General features: G+C 39.8%; 1 protein-coding gene across 7 annotated transcripts in view; it reads left to right on the top strand.

Moving 5' to 3' along the window:
* The window catches only part of LOC120523495 (type 2 lactosamine alpha-2,3-sialyltransferase-like), a 159,976-nt gene that overhangs the window by 83,327 nt on the left and 55,838 nt on the right, over window positions 1-20,811 (top strand). For 6 of the 7 annotated variants that reach the window (XM_039744862.1, XM_039744857.1, XM_039744861.1 and 3 more), the window contains 3 exons: window positions 7,281-7,392; window positions 11,733-11,795; window positions 11,882-11,988. In XM_039744862.1, the coding sequence (XP_039600796.1) occupies window positions 7,281-7,392; window positions 11,733-11,795; window positions 11,882-11,988 (282 nt within the window). Of the gene's footprint in view, window positions 1-7,280; window positions 7,393-7,961; window positions 8,036-11,732; window positions 11,796-11,881; window positions 11,989-20,811 lie in introns of those variants that run through there. The other variant, XM_039744863.1, reaches the window with a different exon arrangement.

A 20,811-nucleotide genomic window follows, 5' to 3' on the forward strand; every position in this document is an offset into this window, starting at 1 on the left:
GCCCAGGGCACGCTCTGTGGGAAGGAGACTGTGGCTCAAATCTAAGTCCTTTTGTTCGTGAGCTCTGTCTTCTTCAGGTATGGACAATAAAACTGCTCTGTTGTTACTCACCCACTTAGTCAAATGGAATCCCCCTTTGAGACATAGAGCTTGGAGGTCCTTTGCCAGCTTTATTGCTTGTTCTTCTGTTGTCACTGACCTTAAACAGTCATCCACGTAGAAGTTGTTGAGAACGGTGCTAACAGCTTCCTCAGGAAATGTATCTCTGGCATCTTCGGCTGTTCTATGCAAAGCATAAGAAGCACAACTGGGTGAAGAAGTAGCACCAAAAAGATGTACTGTCATTTTGAATTCTTCTAGGTCTTTACTTAGGTTACCTTCAGGCCACCATAGAAAATGTAAAAGATCTGTGTCTTTGTCTGGTATCTTAACTTGGTAGAACATTGACTTAATGTCTGCCATTAAGGCTACTGGCTCCTTTCTGAATCTTGTAAGGACGCCAATGAGTGTGATTGTTCATTAAGTGAAATCCCCTGGTAGGTGGCAGTGCAGTCAAAGACTACTCGAATCTTATTTTTCTTTGGATGATACACACTGTGATGTGGGATATACCACACTCTGCCTTCATTGCAATTCAGGCCTTTTTTGGGTACTTTTAACAGCATAACCATTGTCTACTGTATAATGTCTTTCATGAAGGCTTTATAGTCTTCGTGGAAACCTGAATTTTTGCTCAATTTTCTTTTGAGTCCAATAGCACGCTGTTCAGCAATGCAGCGGTTATTCGCATTTTAAGTGTTTCATCCTTCAAAGGCAAATTTAAACAATAGTGGCCACCTATCAGTCTTGCAGATTCTGAAGCTATGTGCATGAACTTGATGTCTTCCTGTGACATTTCCTCTTTTTCTTCACAGTTGCGCTCTGGAAAATCTGTGTTATACTGTTGCAGCAGCATGTCTTCAATTTCTGTTATTGACACACGATTGATTGAATGTTTAGGTATCTTACCACTTTGTTTTGCAAGGTCGTCTATCTCTTTGTATGGTCCACCAACTACCCATCCAAGTGCAGTCTTCATAGCGTGAGGTCCACCTCCTTGGCTAGGTATGATTCGTGACTGCTTGAAGATTTCTGGATAGTTGATTCCTATTAAAAGATCAACTTCAGAGTCAATATGAGATAGACGTACCTCCTTTAAGATATGCCCACTTATCAATATCTTCTTTTAGTGGAATGCTTTCTCTGTTCACCTGTGTGAAGGCCTTTGGCAAATCAATATATTCAACAACATTGAGAACACAGACTTGTAAATCTTATAAAACAGAACATTGGGTTAGCATTTTTGAATCATCATCGTAATTACTCATAGTTTTGAGGAATACTTGCATCCTTTTCCCTTGAAGGCTCAGTTGTCTTTGGAGCCTTTCAGTGCAAATTGTTACTGTACTGCCGAGGTCTATAAAAGCGTATGTTTCTACATACCTTTCACTTTTCTTGGATTTTACCTTAACAGGAACTACTTGTAGTGCACATTCTTCTCCGGCCCCTGTAAAGGTACAAGTTCCAGTCTCGATTTCAGTTTCAGTAGATGTTGCCACACTAGCCGTAGCTTTAAATACGGCTCCACTGTCCCCTTTAATGTGCAGGATATCTGGGTGCTGGAAGGAACATGTCTGACATTTCATTCTCTCTTTACAATTCTTACTTAGATGACCCTGTTTGAGACAGCAAAAACTTAAACCTTTAGATTTTAAAAAGTCTATTCTTTCTTTATGTGGCAATTCTTTGATTTTTTTTTACATTCGGCGAGAATATGCTGGTCACTGCAAAATGCACAAGGTTTTTTAAATGCACATGTATCATTAACAGTATTTTTGACAGAGATTTCTTGAGTCTCCTTTTCGGCTACATCAGAAATATTGGTGGTGAAAATACTTACTGATCTCTGTCCGTACTTCTGAGGAGATCTACTTTTCTCAGTTTTTTCCTTTTTCTCTATGTTACCTTGTGTAACATCTCCATAAAAAGAATCCATCATCATCCTCACCTGGCGATGTAGAAAGGTAATTAATTCATCAATACCTGCCCTTCTACCTTCCTTTTCTTTAAATTCAAAAGCCCAGCTTCTCCACTTGTCTCGTAAAGTGTATGGGAGCTTAGAGATGATTATACGAATATTTGGGTTGTTACTGAACGCATCTTGACTTTCTGCACTTGTAATTGCGTCTATACAGCTATCAAGAAAGGATGCATATTCTCTCAGAGCTGCACTATCATTTTGTTTTATTTGAGGTCACTTCAATGCCTTTTCCATGTATGCATCAGCTATGAGTACTTCATCACCAAAATAAATTTCAAGTTGCTTTCTGGCCTTTTTATAACCCCGACTCGATGGCAGTCGCACACAGCCTTTAACTAGATCCTGAGCAGGACCTCTTGTGAACTGGATTAAATAATCTAATTTATCTTGAGGATTTTATAACACATCCCCAATAGCATTATCAAAGGCTCCGATAAAATCTGCATAAGCTAATGGGTCTACTGAAAATAAAGGGACCTGCCTATGAGGTACTTCACCACGTGGAGCTGGGGGTGCTGGAGCAGGTGTTGTCTTTTGATCAGTTAACGATTTAGCCATTTCAGTGATTGCTTTACTACATTCGAGTTGGCCCCTTTGACATTCGTTTTGATTCTTTTGATATTTGACTTGATTCCGTGCTAGCACATTTAGTATATCATTTCCAGAGCTCTGAGTGTCGGTTTTTGTGATAGATGTGGTTTGTTCCAGATCTTCTACTTTAACTTTAAGTTGACGTAGCGTTTCTAGGATACTATCGAGTGTTGATTGTTCAATTAATACTGCTGTAGAAGATGACGATACGGATGCGTTTTTCTGAGCTAAAGAATCAAATTTGATATCAAGGGCACACGCTTTAACTGAGGAGATGTCTTTCGTGTTTTTGACTTTGAACGAACCCGTTCTTGTAATTGCATCTCTTCGAATTGATTAACTAGTTGTTCATCAGCTTTATGTGCTAACAGTTTATTTGCGTCTTCCAGCCATGCCGCGGTAGTGACAGTAAATTCATTCCATTTCTTAGAGCTTTCGGCAAATGTCGTTTTCTGTTTCTTAATTGCTCCCTCCTTACTTAAAGTAGACAGTAGCTTTTCGTACAACACCTCTATCTCTTTGTGCGTCACACAAAAATCTTCAAATCTTTTAGCTACAATTAAGCGATTTCCTGGAATGTTTTTAAGACTTTCGATCTCAGTTATGAACATGGAAAGCTTATCTTTCCTCTGACTTATGTGATCTTTTAGATCTCTAATTAAATTTTCTGGTTTCGAGTCTGTACTCAGATCACTGCTGATCTCACTTGAGCTCTGTTTAGACATTGCCATGACAACAATTCGAGCAAATGACAGGACGTTTCCTGACAGCAATTTCGTCACAATAGGGACGTTCCAACAAGGCAGATTACTTCCTTGAAACAAGGCTCCAATGACTCAGGCAAAAGCACATCCAATCATCCAAAATGTCTTTTTCCGAGACGTCCTTTTATAATATCACAGTCTCTCAAATCTTCTTAAGGTACGGTGACCTTGCTTTCATTCACGATCATGCAGATAGTAGATAAGATCACAGTACTTCAGAATGATTCAGTTCTTTTTCTTCGTTGACGAGTTCTGGAGCAGAAGTGTCCTCTCTTCTGATGGTATATTCCAGTCCAAGTTCAGGCCTTAGCAAGTTTTCTGACAAAAATGTAGCTGCGTTTTCCCAAAATTACCAAAGTTCTGCAGCTTCAACTCAAAAAATGGGATTCAACAAAGCCTGATGCGCAGAAATGATTCCACAGACAAAATATCTTCGTTTTTAAAAGTTTAGTTAAGTTTTAAAGTAAAACAGTTCACACAAAAAAAGGAAAATTAAAATAACTAAAGGAAAGGAAAAGGAAAAATTAATGTTAAGAAAAGTTCAGTTATAAGCTTAATCTTGTTACATCTCAAATTGTTACTTCTTACTCAACATTTCTGAACCATTTCAAAACGGTCAGAAAACTGTATGCTTATCCCATTTCTAAGCTTAAAATTGGTCTTTCAAGTCCCTCTTTACTGGGACCTGTTCTAAACAAACTGAGCTTATTATCACACTGTTAGTCAGTTATAGTAAGAAGGTTCTATCTTTTACTAACTTATAGGGGGAAAAGACTATACCATAAGTTTTGACTATAAAAGGAATTTATATTCTATTCAAATTAAGCAAACATTAATATGAGTTTAACTCAAAACTTTAACTTTCTAAGATTGGCTCTTACATAGTGATTAACGACTGGCTGGGGAACACTTAGAATATGAAACATTTAAAGTGCTACTTTAGCTATAATGGTATTTCAGAAACTTTTTTTTCAGAGGAGTCTGGTGGGGTAGTAGGGGAAGGGGGAGGCGAGCAAGGCACCGCCCACCATCCACAATGGTAAGGAGTTCTGGGACATGACTAAACGATCCGCCAACGAATTGAATCATGTTTATCTCAGTCAGCCGCAGACTGCATTCCGGAACTCCAACTCCCAACAGTCCATGCGAGACCTGAATGCGCATACGCAGAGAATCTGCATGTTCACCTGCTGACGGCTGGGAAGCGGGGCTAAGGAATGTCCGAGTCCGTCTCCGGCTGATCAATCAAATAATTTCGATGTGCAGGGACTGGAAACATTGTTCCAACCCATAAACAATTTCATACAGGTTATGAATACTATGAAGAAGCTACTGGAGGAGCTGACGATATAACAATGTGTAGAGCGACATGCTTCCTTTCCTTAGAGGATCGTTTTCCATAGGCGTGGAGACAGTCCTCCCTCAGCTACAGTACCAGTATCATTGCAAGCAGATTAGACAGCCAATAAGATCTTCTTTGCCATACCATGGCAGGGTGTGACTCACAATCTTATTTCAGAAGAGTATTGGGCTCAGTTTTCTTAGTTCTTTTTCTGTGTCCTCCATAGTGGTAAAGATGTAATTCTGGCCTTGAATGTCCACTTTCAGTTTGGCAGGATACAAGAGGCTATATCTGATCTCAGCTTTCCATAAGCGCTGTTTAATGTTGTAAAAAGCGGCACGTTCAGCAGCTGTTGAGGGTGAGAAATCAGGGAAGATACAAATGTGGTTATTTTCAAATATAATCTCTTGTTTCTGTCTGAGAAGTGACATCACATTAAATTTAGATTGTAATTTTTCAAAACGCACGACAAGAGTCCTAGGTTTAGAGGTATTTAATCCCCGTATGTGGTAAGCTGCTGCTATCTCGGTGTCTGACTTCAGTCAGACTTCAGTCCTCTCCGGTTATTTTTGAAGATTGTAATTTTTCAAAACGCACGACAAGAGTCCTAGGTTTAGAGGTATTTAATCCCCGTATGTGGTAAGCTGCTGCTATCTCGGTGTCTGACTTCAGTCAGACTTCAGTCTTCTCCGGTTATTTTTGAGAATAGTTCAACTGCAAATTTCATTGGGTTTGGACTTTCATGATTCTCAGGTAGACCTTCGATCCTAATATTATTCCTTCTGCATCCATCTTCCAGAGCAGCAAGTCTGTCACCAAGTTTTTTGCATTCAGAATTTGCAGCTGTTGCTTCTCTGTCAGCGGTGGATGCCAAATGTTTGGCTGTTTCAATTCGAGTTGTGAATGTCTGCTTAACGTCTTCCAGCTGATCGACAAATGGTCTCAGTTTATTCTCAAACTTGGACGCATTTTCCTGAATGTGTTCCTCAATTTTTTCCAGCATACCTTTAAAGGCTGCCTCAAAGTGATTATATACACGTTTCTCCAAGTCTTTATGATCCTGCCATAACTCCGCCCGCAGCTTCTCATTTGTCTTGAGCATACCATTTATTTCTTTCTTTATATCTTTCTTAATATCTTTCTTGAGCTCATTTATGGCTGTGACCATTGTAGCGACCATTACCTTCAGGTCGGACAGATCGTTTTGGCCTTTGTGCTCCACAGGTGAAGTGGGAAGCCCTATTACAGCCGTTGTTCCCAGCTCGCGAGGGGTAGTTGAAAGTGCGGACAAGGCCATTTCTAGTTTCAAGTGACCTTCTGGAATCGATGAGCTATCGTGACCTGCATCACTTGCACATTTGCTCCCATTTTCGCTCTCAACCGGAGACAATGCAGCGGAGCGGAGTCCTGGGAAGTCTCTGAAAGGCCATACCTTGAACTTGGACTTGATGCCTGTCTAGGCTTGGATGTAGCTTTCGATTTCTTTTCTGTTTCTTTTTGAGCCCCTTTCTTGCCACTTATGTTTATATATGCTTGCATATACTGTAATAGAAACTCCTCGGGTTGGGTAAATACAGGATAACTCGGGATTGAGTGACAATGTTAGATTTAGCTAGATGATCAAGAAGATGGAACCAGATCACTTTTCTTCTTTCAGGTTGGTGACAATGGAAAGAACATTCAAACAGGGTGCTGCTGTTTTTTTGACACTACACCATCATAAGTATCCTTTAATTTGGTTGCATTCTCAACACACTCCTTTTTTGTGAATTATAAAACAAGAAAAATCATTAAAAAGTTGTTTAGTTATTTGAAACGGGGACCAACACCCTGTTCTGTCAGTGTTAAGGCAATTTTTCCTGGCTTCTGTCAACCACTGGGGGTGTGTGTTAATTTAGACACACACTACAAAACCCAGTGTTTTCAGCTTAGTGTCTATCTACCGCTGTAGCCTCCTCATTATTAATTGCTATAGTGACTTTGATCACAGAGGCAGTGTCCCCTCTGAGGAAGCCTGTCAGAATTTGTATCCCTTCATAGTGCTATCCCTAGCAGAAGTCCAAATTTATCCTCCTTGCTGAGAATAGCATTACTGATGTCACTCCTTTGCTACCTGAGGAAAAAAACAAAACATTTGAGGCAGTTTGAAATTCAGTCTTAATAGGCTTAAATTCCTGGAACACTAGTCTAAACATTTTGTCAATAACGCTGGTCAAATTCAGAAACCCTCCTGCTAACTTTGTGTGGAAGGTTGCTTTCTTCACCTTGACAGCTTACCTTGCTTTTGATGTCCACAACCAAATCCTTGTCAGCAAACACCATATGCAGCTGTAGCTTTAAAAGCACATCACCATAACCGTATCCTGGGTTGAGGTTCACTAAGATTTTTTTTAGAATCAACATAAGTCGTTTTGCACTGATGGAGGTATTTTCATAGTACATAAAGTTGTGTGACCTTGATTATAACCTTGACTGCATTAACCTTTTGTTTCTTTAATTGCAGGTTGTAAAACCATGAAAAAGATTATCTGGGGATTATTATCAGTAATATTTTCTGTGTTTGTCATCCAGATTTTATGGTTAACTCCTAAACTTAATGTTCACTTTCCTACTAGGTAAGTGTTTTAAGATGTAACATATGTATACAATTGTGGTATAGATAATTTCAAATCTACATGGTATCCTGAAAAGCTCCTTAAATATAAAATATTTTAAATAATCAATTACTAGATAACATATTCAAACAGAATATAAAATCTAAAATAAACATGTAAAGCAATACCAGTAAGAAACTTATTCAACAAGAGAATTAACTTGATACTGCCTTACATATTGCCTTACTTTGAGGATGTAGTATTTTTTCTTAAGGGTGTGGATTGTCAAGAAATCTGATTTATGAAAATATTGGTCAAATTGCAAAAAAACCTTTCAAGTGGGTCAGTTTATCCATACTTTATACAGAGACAAATGTTGCCCTGTCCTACATCTTTTTCGAGGAGGACCAATGTAGGCAGAGGGGTGCACATTGTAAAGCTGAGGGAGCCACTCTTGTGCAAAATGCCTTTCCAAAGCTAGTAGCTAGAAGGGCTTCTGGATGAACACAGATCTCCATTTAGCTGAGCTGCTAAACATACTCATTTACGTTGCTAGTAATTCTAGTGACTTGTGTTTGTGTCCCAGTAACGTCCTGTCAGGCAGGAGAGCCAATAGGAATAGGATTGGCAGTGAGAACCTGAACAAGTTCCTTTTTGGAGACAGGTAGGTAATGCACATACCATTATCATCATCTAAATTTGGCTGTGAATCTTTGGAAAATGAGCTCTTATGTTTTTAGCAGAGTTACCAACCAATAATTGAAATAATAATGCTCCATATTACAATATATCATTAAAAATGTAGTGTGTGTATAATATATATAATCTTTCTTTCTTTCTCATACTGTATATATCAAAAAACAAATATGTACAATTCTTTAAGTGGTACAGGTAACTAGACCATTACGTTATCATGAAATTTTGCCTTAATATATCTACCTTATACTGTAGCTCCCCACATGTACAGTCTTATCTGCATGTGGACAGCTGCTTTAAGCAAAGAGTTTTTCTAGTTTAGCATAAGAAAACCAAATGGTTAAGATGCACCTGTGGAAATCACCCAAAGCATTTGCCCACTCAACGCGCTGCTACTTTTGGAAAAAAGGCTAACCCCTGTGGGACTATACTAATTATCCACACCAGCTGTTCTTATCTCTATACTGTAAATATATTATTATAAAAATTCCTGTGTTTGTTATTTTGGTTGGTCTACACTACAGTTACTGTTAACTACACTCCTTGGCCATTTTTTTAGGTACACCTTGCTAATGCTGGGTTGGACCCCCTTTTGACTTGAGACCTGCCATAATTCTTCATGGCGTAGATTCCACAAAGTGCTGCAAACATTCCTCAGGGATTTTGGTCCATATTGATATGATAGCATCACATACTTGCTGCACATCCATGATGTGAATCTCCCATTTCACCACATCCCAAAGGTGCTTTATTGGATTGAAATCTGGTGACTGTGGAGGCCATTTGAGTACAGTAAACTCATTGTCATGTTCAAAAAAACAGTTTAAGATGATTTGAGCTTTGTGACATGGCACGTCATCCTGCTGGAAATAGTCATCAGAAGATGGGTGCTCTGCGGTTATAAAGGGATTGTCATGGTCAGCAACAATACTCAGGCAGGCTGTGGCATTTAAACGATGCTCAGTTGGTATACAGGGGCCCAAAGTGTGCCAAGAAAATATCCCCCACACCATTACACTGCCACTCCCAGCCCTGAACCGTTGATACAAGACAAAATAGATCCTTGCTTTCATATTTTTGATGCCAAATTCTGACCCTGCCATCTGAATGTCACTGCAGAAATTGAGACTCCTCGGACCAGGCAATGTTTCTCCAGTCTTCTGTTGCCTGATTTTGGTGAGCCTGTGCAAATTGTAGCCTCGGTTGCCTGTTCTTAGCTGACAAGAGTGACACCTGGGGTGGTCTCCTCCTGTTGTAGCCCATCTGCTTCAAACTTTGATGTGTTGTGAATCTGTGCGGCCCTTCATGACAGATCCTAGTTAGCATTGAACTTGTACAAAATGATTACTATCGTTTGTGATTGAATCATTCTGCATCTTCTGCGTTACTTATTGACTTTTCTTACTTCTGCCTTCTGACAAAAGCGCGTTTTCCCTTGGCACTACGGTACCGGAAACATCATCTGCTAGTATAGCCTCGAGCTTTGACCAAAGTTAATGAGCCGCAACATGATAACTGAAGTGCTAGGCTGCAGCAGGGGCGACCTTTGGCATGTGCAAACTGTGCACCTGCACAGGTCCGCCACACCAATATACAGTGTATTGAATATAAAACAGAAAGAGAAAATAACGACATAGCTGACGGCAATGTGGCCGAAAAACATTGTGTTTCTTGTCAATTAGTACGCTGTATTTGCTAATGTCGCTAGAGTCGGAGCAGTAAGCTATATGTAGTATTATAACGTTCTGCTTTCAAGTTACGGACACGCGCATATAGAAGCGTGTCATGAGCACAAGGTGGCTATGCAGTGTCCGCAACGGACGTGGCCACCCACCGTGCATAAGATACCATATTGACATTGGTGGGCGAAGGGGCCACCGATTGTTTCTCTGCCCAGGGCCACCACGAGCCTAGAGCCACCCCTGCTAGGCTACACTGCTGGCTGGGCTTCTGAGACTGGCCACTGGGCAGAACTGACCATCACGAGTAGTAATAGCCCGCATATTTTCACATTTTTTTGCTCTAGTTTTATGTAATTTTGTGCTAGTATTGTAAAGAACAGTTATTGCAGACTACAGATCTGAAGTGGACGCGAGAAGTTGGTGAGTTGTTTATTAACATATTTTTGTGATTCTGAGTTTGTAAAATTAGTGTAGGTCAGGTGGTTTTTTGCATATTGGCTTATTTTAAAATATAAACTTTGAAGTAAACTTAGTAAAGTAAAATTAGATTTTTGGAGGATTTGTTTTCCAAATTGAATAACTGAGCAATGAATTCAGTGAGCGTTTTCGTGATTTCAGTTCACACAAACAGGGCTTTGCGCTGTTCTTTTACAACGTTGAGAATGCGCCTGAGAATATCCAAATGGAATTGATTGAACTGCAGTCAGATTCTATTCTGAAGGCAAAATACAACGAAGTTGGTGTGCCAGGCTTGTATGCTTACCTGCCACCCTCGTATGTGCAGATCTGTAAGTTGGAATCGAGAGTACTGCATATGTTCGGAAGCACTTACATTTGTGAGCAATTGTTTTCATTAATGAAAACTACCAAAACCCCACAGCGCTCAAGACTTACTGTTGAGCACTTTTCATCCCTCATAAAAGTTGCAGCTGCACAAGATTTCAAGCCTGATATTGACGAACTGGTTACTAACAAGAGATGCCAAGTGTCGGGACAAAAGAAATAGATCTCACGCTGTAAGGCTCCTGTATAAGCAATGAATATAATATAATAATATAAGGACCTAGCTAAGAGGCTAAGACTCTAATTGTACGCTGTTGTATGGAGATTGTATGGAAATAAATTGATTTTCTTTAAACTTTAAGTGTTACAATAAAGTTTTCAGTATTGGAAAGAAAGCTACAGTAACTTTGTATAATGGTATAATAGTAATTGTTACAGTGCGGCCCACTGACGCACGTATGGCAGTCGAAGCAGCCCATCAATGGTGGTGAGTTTGACATGTCTGCCATAGTTAACTAGATAGAAATAGCAAAACATGATGGGAGGGATTTTTTTAAATTCAAGGTGAGATTTAGTGGTTTTATGTTAAAAGTGTAATTATAGTGTTATAATATATGAAGTCTAGTATGATCAAGAAGTTAAAACAGCAGCTTGCAATATTTTACTTGTAATTACTGGAGCTATAATTGTGTAGAAACTATTCTGTAAGGGGTGAAAGATTATTGGTTGGGTTGCTTTGACACATAAGGGTAATAAAAAATCCCCCATATTCCATAATTAAATTTGATTAATGATTTCTTGCATTATTAAGTAGCAGCCCGAAATTGTGTGGGTGTTGCTTGCGTCACTTTTTTTTGCATCCATAGGTAAACCACATGATAAAAAATTCTCAGATCCACTTAATTCATTTCATAGTCAGTGTATATCAGAACCTATGCTGGCAGCATCACACATGAATTAAATATGGCCAGGACCAATTTACTACTTGCAATTTAACCTAATGTCTTTTTGATATATCAGGGTATCTTGCCATTATGCTATGTACAATGCATTCATTTTGTGGTAATGGTATTTCTGGGAATCCAGATATTGCTACTTACAAACATTCAATAATAGAATCAAAATTTGTATTCTGCTGTAACACTAACATAAAATGCAATTTGTCCCCCTTAGTTACTACTACTGAATTCTTCATTTCAGATTTTTAAAGAAGAATAGCTTGTCTCATCCCTGCTTCACTAAAGCTAACATTTCCAGCACTGTGTAAGTTGTAATTTATTACATAGTAGTTGTTTTCTGAATGCACAGTACACATTTCATGTTTTTCTTTTCATGTTTTTTCTTTACAGTATTGATAAAGGATACAACCCATTTATGCAGTGTTCTGATATTAATGGAAGAAATAAAGATCTTGCTCTTTCAAAGTACAAATTACCTTATGGAATTTTAAAAACAGGTGGTTATTTTTCTTTGAATAATCTTACTTGGGTTCTCCACACTTTTCAAGGAATAATGTCAATGCTGACAATAAGTGATTCCTTTTCATTCATTTTAAATATATGGTGTTTCCTCCTTATAGTGAACCATATGAAACACTTCTTCAGTTTAAAATGTTCGACTAAATTGTAACTAATACATAGTTTTCCAGCCATACATAGTAGTAGAAGCCTTCTCGCTATGAAACTAAACTGTTAATCATTGTATGTGATCTTTTTTTTTAATCCTCCATCTATTCATACTTTTTATGAATTTACTTATTCACTGTTGGGCTAATAGGAATATATCCCTATACATTTAATCTCAACATAACTGCTGTAAGCAGGCACAGTTATCCAGTATCTTCCATAATTGGCCAGCTGGTTGGACAGATAACCTGCTATTGAAATTAAATTCATTGTGTGATTCTACTGGTCACTTTATTTGGCAGGAAGATTTTGATAACTACTGAATTCCAGTCACAAATGTATGCATAGAGCTGTGTTGGGAAGTGTGAGGTGCTGTTTATTGTGCTTTTTTGAAGGGTTGAGGAAAGGTAAAGCTAAGAAAAAGAAATTTTAACAAGTGTTTTTCGTAGTGTACATTGTTATTTATTGACAGTTGTGCGTGTATTCAAGGTGGCAGGCAATGGCATGTTATCTCATTTATGCAGTGCTGGATTAGTAAAGTCCCTTGTTACTAGACTATTGAAGAATATGTCTGGTAGAAAGTTAGGATAATATCAGAACACTTTAAAACCAGGCCACAAAATTATCTTGGAGATGTCAGTTTTTTTTCTTCTTTTTTAGCAAATTTGCATCCCCCAAACTCAAGCCCATTTTTTTGTGTTTGGAAGGGTAAGAAGCATTAACACTAGAATCACCAAAACTTACAAGAAAACTCGTAAATCCGGCCCACCTTAAATCCACTCGCACCTCTCCATTCAGCGTATTTTGTCTTGTAAATGTGTCAGTAATCCCAAGCAGCAAGCAGCCTGCTATACCATCCCCCCCACCGCCAGAGAAACTGGAAAAACCTCTCCCAACTGAAGCCTTGTTTATCAGGGAGTCTGGTACCTAGGCTAAAAAACTACATTGCTAATTGGAACACATGCATTTCATGTGTGTTCCGTGTCTACAAAGATCTAAGTATAAGATGACAGAAATGTTGAACACATACCTAAAAGACAAACTTTTTCCATGTTTTAGTACTAACGACAAAATGTAAACATGAAGTGTAAAATGTGTGAAGACTGAAGTCCAAATATCAAATAAGCACTTTCACAAAAGATACAAATATAACAGAACAAATGTGCTTTTTTCCCCCAAAACTATAACCAAAGAAAAAGAAATCAGGTTAGTGTGGCCTGTTATCCCGACTTCTTGGGTTTAGTACAGTGGTTAGAGCTGCTGACTCCTATTCAGAAGGTCCTGGGTTTGAGTCTTAAGGTGTCCCATAATAAATGTTTTGAGTAGTGATTGTTCTTATTGTTACAATTATACAATAAAAAAATAAATTGATTTGAGTCTGTAACCACCGCTGTAAATGTATGGTACTTGAAAAGGTTAGCGTTTTCTTAACTCAGTTTTACCTAGTGTAACCTTTACAAGTACCATACATTTACAGCGGAGATTACAGGCTCAAATCAAATGTACAATGCATCCAGAAAGTATTCACAGTGCATCACTTTTTCCACATTTTGTTATGTTATAGCCTTATTCCAAAATGGATTAAATTCATTTTTTTCCTCAGAATTCTACATACAACACCCCATAATGACAATGCGAAAAATGAGCTCAGGTGCATCCTGTTTCCCCTGATCATCCTTGAGATGTTTCTGCAGCTTAACTGGAGTCCACCTGTGGTAAATTCAGTTGATTGGACATGATTTGGAAAGGCACACACCTGTCTATATAAGGTCCCACAGTTGACAATTCATGTGAGAGCACAAACCAAGCATGAAGTCAAAGGAATTTTCTGTAGACCTCTGAGACAGGATTGTCTCAAGTTACAAATCTGGGGAAGGTTACGGAAAAATGTCTGCTGCTTTGAAGGTCCCAATGAGCACAGTGGCCTCCATCATCCGTAAGTGGAAGAAGTTCGAAACGACCAGGACTCTTCCTAGAGCTGGTCAGCCATCTAAACTGAGCAATCGGGGGAGAAGGGCCTTAGTCAGGGGGGTGACCAAGAACCCGATGGTCTCTCTGTCAGAGCTCCAGAGGTCCTCTGTGGAGAGAGGAGAACCTTCCAGAAGGACAACCTTCTCTGCAGCAATCCACCAATCAGGCCTGTATGGTACAGTGGCTAGACGGAAGCCACTTCTTAGTAAAAGGCAACTGGCAGCCCGCCTGGAGTTTGCCAAAAGGCACCTGAAGGATTTTCAGACCATGAGAAACAAAATTCTCCGGTCTGATGAGACAAAGATTGAACTCTTTGGTATGAATGCCAGGCATCACGTTTGGAGGAAAACAGGCACCGCTCATCACCAAGCCAATACCATCCCTACAGTGAAGCATGGTGGTGGCAGCATCATGCTGTGGGGATGTTTTTCAGTGGCAGGAACTGGGAGACTAGTCAGGATAAAGGGAAAGATGACTGCAGCAATGTACAGAGACATCCTGGATGAAAACCTGCTCCAGAGTGCTCTTGACCTCACACTGGGGCCCTAAGCACACAGCCAAGATATCAAAGGAGCGGCTTCAGGACAACTCTGTGAATGTCCTTGTTTGGCCCAGCCAGAGCCAAGACTTGAATCTGATTGAACATCTCTGGAGAGATCTTAAAATGGCTGTGCACTGATGCTTCCCATCCAACCTGATGGAGCTTGAGAGGTGCTGCAAAGAGAATGGGCGAAACTGGCCAAGGATAGGTGTGCCAAGCTTGTGGCATCATATTCAAAAAGACTTGAGGCTGTAATTGCTGCCAAAGGTGCATTGACAAAGTATTGAGCAAAGGCTGTGAATACTTATGTACATGTGATTTCTCAGTTTTTATTTTTAATAAATTTGCAAAAACCTCAAGTAAACTTTTTTCACATTGTCATTATGGGGTGTTGTGTGTAGAATTCTGAGGGAAAAAAATGAATTTCATCCATTTTGGAATAAGGCTGTAACATAACAAAATGTGGGAAAAGTGATACTTTCCAGATGCACTGTATGTTTTTATTGTATAATAGTAATAATAAGAACAGCTCACTACTCAAAACGTTTATTTTGGGACACGTTAAGATTCAAATCCAGGACCTTCTGAATAGGAGTCAGCAGCTCTAACCACTGTACTACCCAAGAAGTCGGGATACCAAGCCACACTAACCTCATTTCTTTCTCTTCAGTTATAGTCTTTGGGGGAAAAAAGCGCATTTGTTCTGTTATACTTGTATCTTTTGTGAAAGTGCTTCTTTGATATTTGGACTTCAGTCTTCACACATTATACACTTCGTGTCTACATTTTGTCGTTAGTACTAAAACATGGAAAAAGTTTCTCTTTTAGGTATGTGTTTAACATTTCTGTTATCCTACACTTACATAGATCTTTGTAGACATGGAACACATGAAATTCATTACAAATAACAAAAACATTTTTTTTTAGCCTAGGTACCTGACTCACTGATAAACAAGGCTTCATTTGGGAGAAAGTTTTGCAGCTTTTCCGGCGAATTGGGGGGCGGTGGTATAGCAAGATGCTTGCTGCTTGGGATTATCAACACATTTACAAGACAAAAGACACTGAATTGGAGAGGTGCAAGTGGATTTAAAGTGGGCCGGATTTACAAGTTTTCTCGTAAACTTTGGTAATTCTAGTGTTAATCCAATTAATCTGATTCATTGACTACAACAGCATAGTTTATACTGTAGATTAAGTCCAGAAGCTTGAAGTTTTTTGGAACTATGGAAAATCAAGCAGGCAAAGAGGTTATTATTTTTTCATACCCTCTTTCCTTAATACATGACACAATGGAATTCCCTTTATAGCTGACGACAGCTTGCATTCTTAGCAAATGTGCAATGAATCTGTGCTATAAAAAAACAGTATTTTAATTTTTTGCTATTATCTATTTTTTTGTACATCACTTAATTACATAAAGACAATGCAGCAGTCCATTTGTTTAAATTGGATGTGGATTTTACTGTTTTAGATGTGCTGATCTTTAAAGTATACAGCTGTTGATGTTTTTCATTCACACTGCCCAGATATCTTTTATGACCACAGAGTGCTAGGAGCTCGCTTTTACATCTCATCTGAAGAACAGCACCATTTTTTACAGCACAGAGTCTCAGTGTCCTCACCAGCACCTCTTCCAGCATCAACCCAAGCTTCTCCTATATGGTCTCCCAGACATAATACAATGTTTAACTAAAAAGTTTAGAATGTGGTTGTTTTGGTGTTGGCCAGAATGATAAAAACAGTCAATGTAGGGGAAAGAAAAAAAAATGTATTGATGGTTTTGTATTTTCATACTACAAGAAATAAATGCATATTATACTTCTTTTGTTTTGAGGGAAGTGTAAATTGTATGAACAATTTTTTTAAGGACAACGATGGAAAATAATTCTCACCTAAAGGAAAAAGCTCACAGAATTTTAGGTATACTTTTATCCATCTGTACAATTGTTCTGATGCTGGTAGTATCTTTTTGTGAACAAATTTACCAATAAGTTTCCTGTGAAGACTGAACTATAATGTACATTTTACCCATTTAACTGTAAAATTAGTGTATGGGTTAAAGCAGAAAGGTTGCTGTCTCAGTTCATTTATTCTCCTTTCTTTACAGAGTAACAGGTAATAAGAGGAGTATTCTTTCAAAGTAAGATATTATTGCTTTGCATTGTCAGTCATCCATCCATTTACTTAATTATCATCCATTCATTTTTCCATCATGCTTACTTAATACTTAGTCACCATCAGCCAGTACATACCTGATAGAATTAATTGTAAGGCTGAGAACAACCTTGGATGGGGCACCAGAATAACACAGGATACATTCTCCCACACTCTGCCAATTTAGAGCTCTCAGCTAAACATTTTGTCATGTGGGAGGCCTGAAAGTAATACCATATGGGAATAGAGAGAGCAACCTGCTTATGAAATTGCAGGAGTTTTATTCTAGGGTGACTTTACATACTGTTCCACACTTACACTTGTCCAATCTAGTGTTTCCTAACCTAACACTCTTTATTCCAAAAAAGTTGGGACACTGTGTAAAATGTAAATAAAAACAGAATGCACTGATTTGCAAATTTCATAAACCCGTATCTTATTAACAATAGAACATAGAAAACATATTAAATGTTTCACTTGGGAAAGTGTACCATTTTAAGAAAAGAATAAGATTATTTTGAATTTGATGGCAGCAGCATGTCTCAAAAAACAGGGTCATGACAGCGTCATATTTACCACTGTGTAGCATCCCCTCTTCTTTTAACAGCAGTCCATAAACATCTGGAAACTGAGGAGACCAGTTACTGGACTTTTGGAACAGGAATGTTTTTATTTTCTTGTCTGATACAGGATTCTAGCTGCTCAACAGTCAATGGTCTTCTTTGATGTATTTTTTGTCTCATCATGTGCCAAATATTTTCAATTGGTGAAAGGCCTGAACTGCAGGCAGGCCAGTTCAGCATCCGGACTCTTCCACTATGAAAGCATGCTGTTCTAATAGATGCAGTATGAGGTTTAGCATTGCCTTGCTCAAATGTGTAAGGCCTTCCCTGAAAAAGACATTGTCTACATGGGAGCATATGTTGCTCTAAAACCTGTATATACCTTACAGTATTGGTTGCCTTTCCAGAAGTGCAAGCTGCCAATTCCAATTCCACTAATGCACCCCCACACCATCAGAGATGCAGGCTTTTGAACTGAACACTAGTAACAAGCCAGATGGTCCCTCTCCTCTTTAGTCTTTAGGATGCGGTGTCCATGTTTTCCAAAAAGAATTTTAAATTTTGATTCTTCTGAACTGTTTTCCAGTTTGCCTCAGTTTCTTTTAAATGAGCTTTGGCTCAGAGAAGATGGCAGCATTTTTAGATCATGTTCTCATATGGCTTTAACCTGCATTTGTGGCTGGCATTGCGAACTGTGTTCACAGACCGTGATTTCTGGAAGTGTTCCTGAACCAATGCAGCAATCGCCATGACAGAATCATGCCTGTTTTTAATGCAGTGTAGCCTGAGGGCCCAAAGATCACAGGCATCCAATATTAATTTTTCTGCCTTGTCCGTAGTGCACAGAGATTTCTGCAGATTCTCTTAAGTCATTTGACAATGTTATGTACAGTAGATGAGATTTTCAAAGTCTTCACAATTTTCCATTGAGGAACAGTACTTTGAAATTGTTCGATAATTTTGAAGATATAGTTTTTTCCAGATTGGTCAACCTCTGCCCATCTTTAATTCTGAGAGACTGTAAGGTGCTCTTTTTTTACCCAATCATGTTATTGACCTATTGCCAGTTAACCTAATTGGTTGCTAAATGTTCCTCCAGCTGTTTCTTTTTATTACCACTTACGTTTCTTGCATTTTGTTGCACCCGTCCTAACTTTTTTTTAGACATGTTGCTGCCATTAAATTCAAAATGAGCTAATATTTTCATGAAATAGTAAAATGTCTCACTTTCAACATCCAATATATTCTCTATGTTCTATTGTGAATAAAACATGGGATTATGAGATTTGCAAATCAAAGCATTCTGTTTTTATTTACATTTTACACAGCATCATTTTTGGAATTGGGGTCATACATCTTTTGGAATATGGGAAGAAAACCAACGTGTGTGTATATATAATAAAGAGCAGCTCATTTAATCATGGGAAAGATATTTAATTTCCACAAAGTGAGTAGGCTAGTATTCAAATCCAGCACCACCCTGTTCTCAATAAGCCAGCCTAAATTTTGAGTTTTAACACTCAACTGTTTTCCACATGATATGATAATCTAAAATAGACGTGACAAAGATATGTTTGTCTCCCCGTGCATTCAAAACCAACATGTACTTATTTACTTTATGAACTGGGGAAAGATGAACTGAAGTCACCGAGGTGGTCAAAATACTCCTTGGTGGCAGGGCCCCGGGGGTGGATGAGATACGCCAAGAGTTCCTTAAGGCTCTGGATGTTGTAGGACTGTCTTGGTTGACACGTCTCTGCAACATCGCATGGACATCGGGGACAGTGCCTCTGGATTGGCAAACCGGGGTGGTGGTCCCCCTCTTTAAAAAGGGGGACTGGAGGGTGTGTTCCAACTATAGAGGGATCACACTCCTCAGCCTCCCTGGAAAAGTCTATTTGGGGGTTCTGGAGAGGAGGGTCCGTCGGATAGTCGAACCTCGGATTCAGGAGGAACAGTGTGGTTTCCGTCCTGGTCGCGGAACAGTGGACCAGCTCTTCACCCTTAGCAGAGTCCTGGAGGGTGAATGGGAGTTTGCCCGACCGGTCTACATGTGTTTTGTGGACTTGGAAAAGGCATTCGACCGTGTCCCTCGGGGAATCCTGTGGGGGGTGCTCCGGGAGTATGGGGTACCGGACTCCCTGATAAGAGCTGTTCGGTCTCTGTACAACCGGTGTCAGAGCTTGGTCCGCATTGCCGGCAGTAAGTCGAGCCCGTTTCCAGTGAAAGTTGGACTCCGCCAGGGCTGCCCTTTGTCACCGATTCTGTTCATAACTTTTATGGACAGAATTTCTAGGCGCAGCCAGGGTGTTGAAGGGGTCCGGTTTGGTGGACTCAGGATTGGGTCACTGCTTTTTGCAGATGATGTTGTCCTGTTTGCTTCATCAGGCCGTGATCTTCAGCTCTCTGGATCGGTTCGCAGCTGAGTGTGAAGCGGCTGGGATGAGAATCAGCACCTCCAAATCCGAGCATGGTCCTCAGCCGGAAAAGGGTGGAGTGCCCTCTCAGGGTTGGGGGAGAGATCCTGCCCCAAGTGGAGGAGTTCAAGTATCTCGGGGTCTTGTTCACGAGTGAGGGAAGAATGGAGCGTGAGATCGACAGGCGGATCGGTGCGGCGTCCGCAGTGATGCGGGCTCTGCATCGGTCTGTCGTGGTGAAAAGGAGCTGAGCCGTAAGGCAAAGCTCTCAATTTACCAGTCGATCTACGCTCCTACCCTCACCTATGGTCATGAGCTATGGGTAGTGACCGAAAGAACGAGATCGCGAATACAAGCGGCTGAAATGAGTTTCCTCCGCAGGGTGTCTGGGCTTTCCCTTAAAGATAGGGTGAGAAGCTCAGTCATCCGGGAGGGGCTCAGAGTAGAGCCGCTGCTCCTCCGCATCGAGAGGAGTCAGATGAGGTGGCTCGGGCATCTGATCAGGATGCCTCCTGGACGCCTCCCTGGTGAGGTGTTCCGGGCACGTCCAACCGGGAGGAGGCCCCGGGGAAGACCCAGGACACGCTGGAGGGACTATGTCTCCCGGCTGGCCTGGGAACGCCTTTGGGATTCTCCCGGAAGAGCTGGAAGAAGTGGCCGGGGAGAGGGAAGTCTGGGCCTCTCTGCTTAAGCTGCTGCCCCCGCGACGCGACCTCGGATAAGCGGAAGTGGATGGATGGATGGATGGATGGAAAGATGAACCTCTGACTTAAAAGAAAGGAAAAAAAGGATTCAACATATACAGGACAACTTATCCGTTTGTTTTCGAACCTTCCCTCAAACTGTATTAATATATCAATTAGTCTATCTAGATCATGCCCCCAATATTTACCTGACTACCTAATGTAGCTAATATTTAATAGTTAATTTCATCGGAGCAAAATTATATGCATGACACCAGTACGAAGTCAAGTAAAATGACACAGTTTATTGGCTAACTAGAAA

This window comes from Polypterus senegalus, chromosome 2 (genome assembly GCF_016835505.1).
Source record: "Polypterus senegalus isolate Bchr_013 chromosome 2, ASM1683550v1, whole genome shotgun sequence".
NCBI lineage: Eukaryota > Metazoa > Chordata > Cladistia > Polypteriformes > Polypteridae > Polypterus > Polypterus senegalus.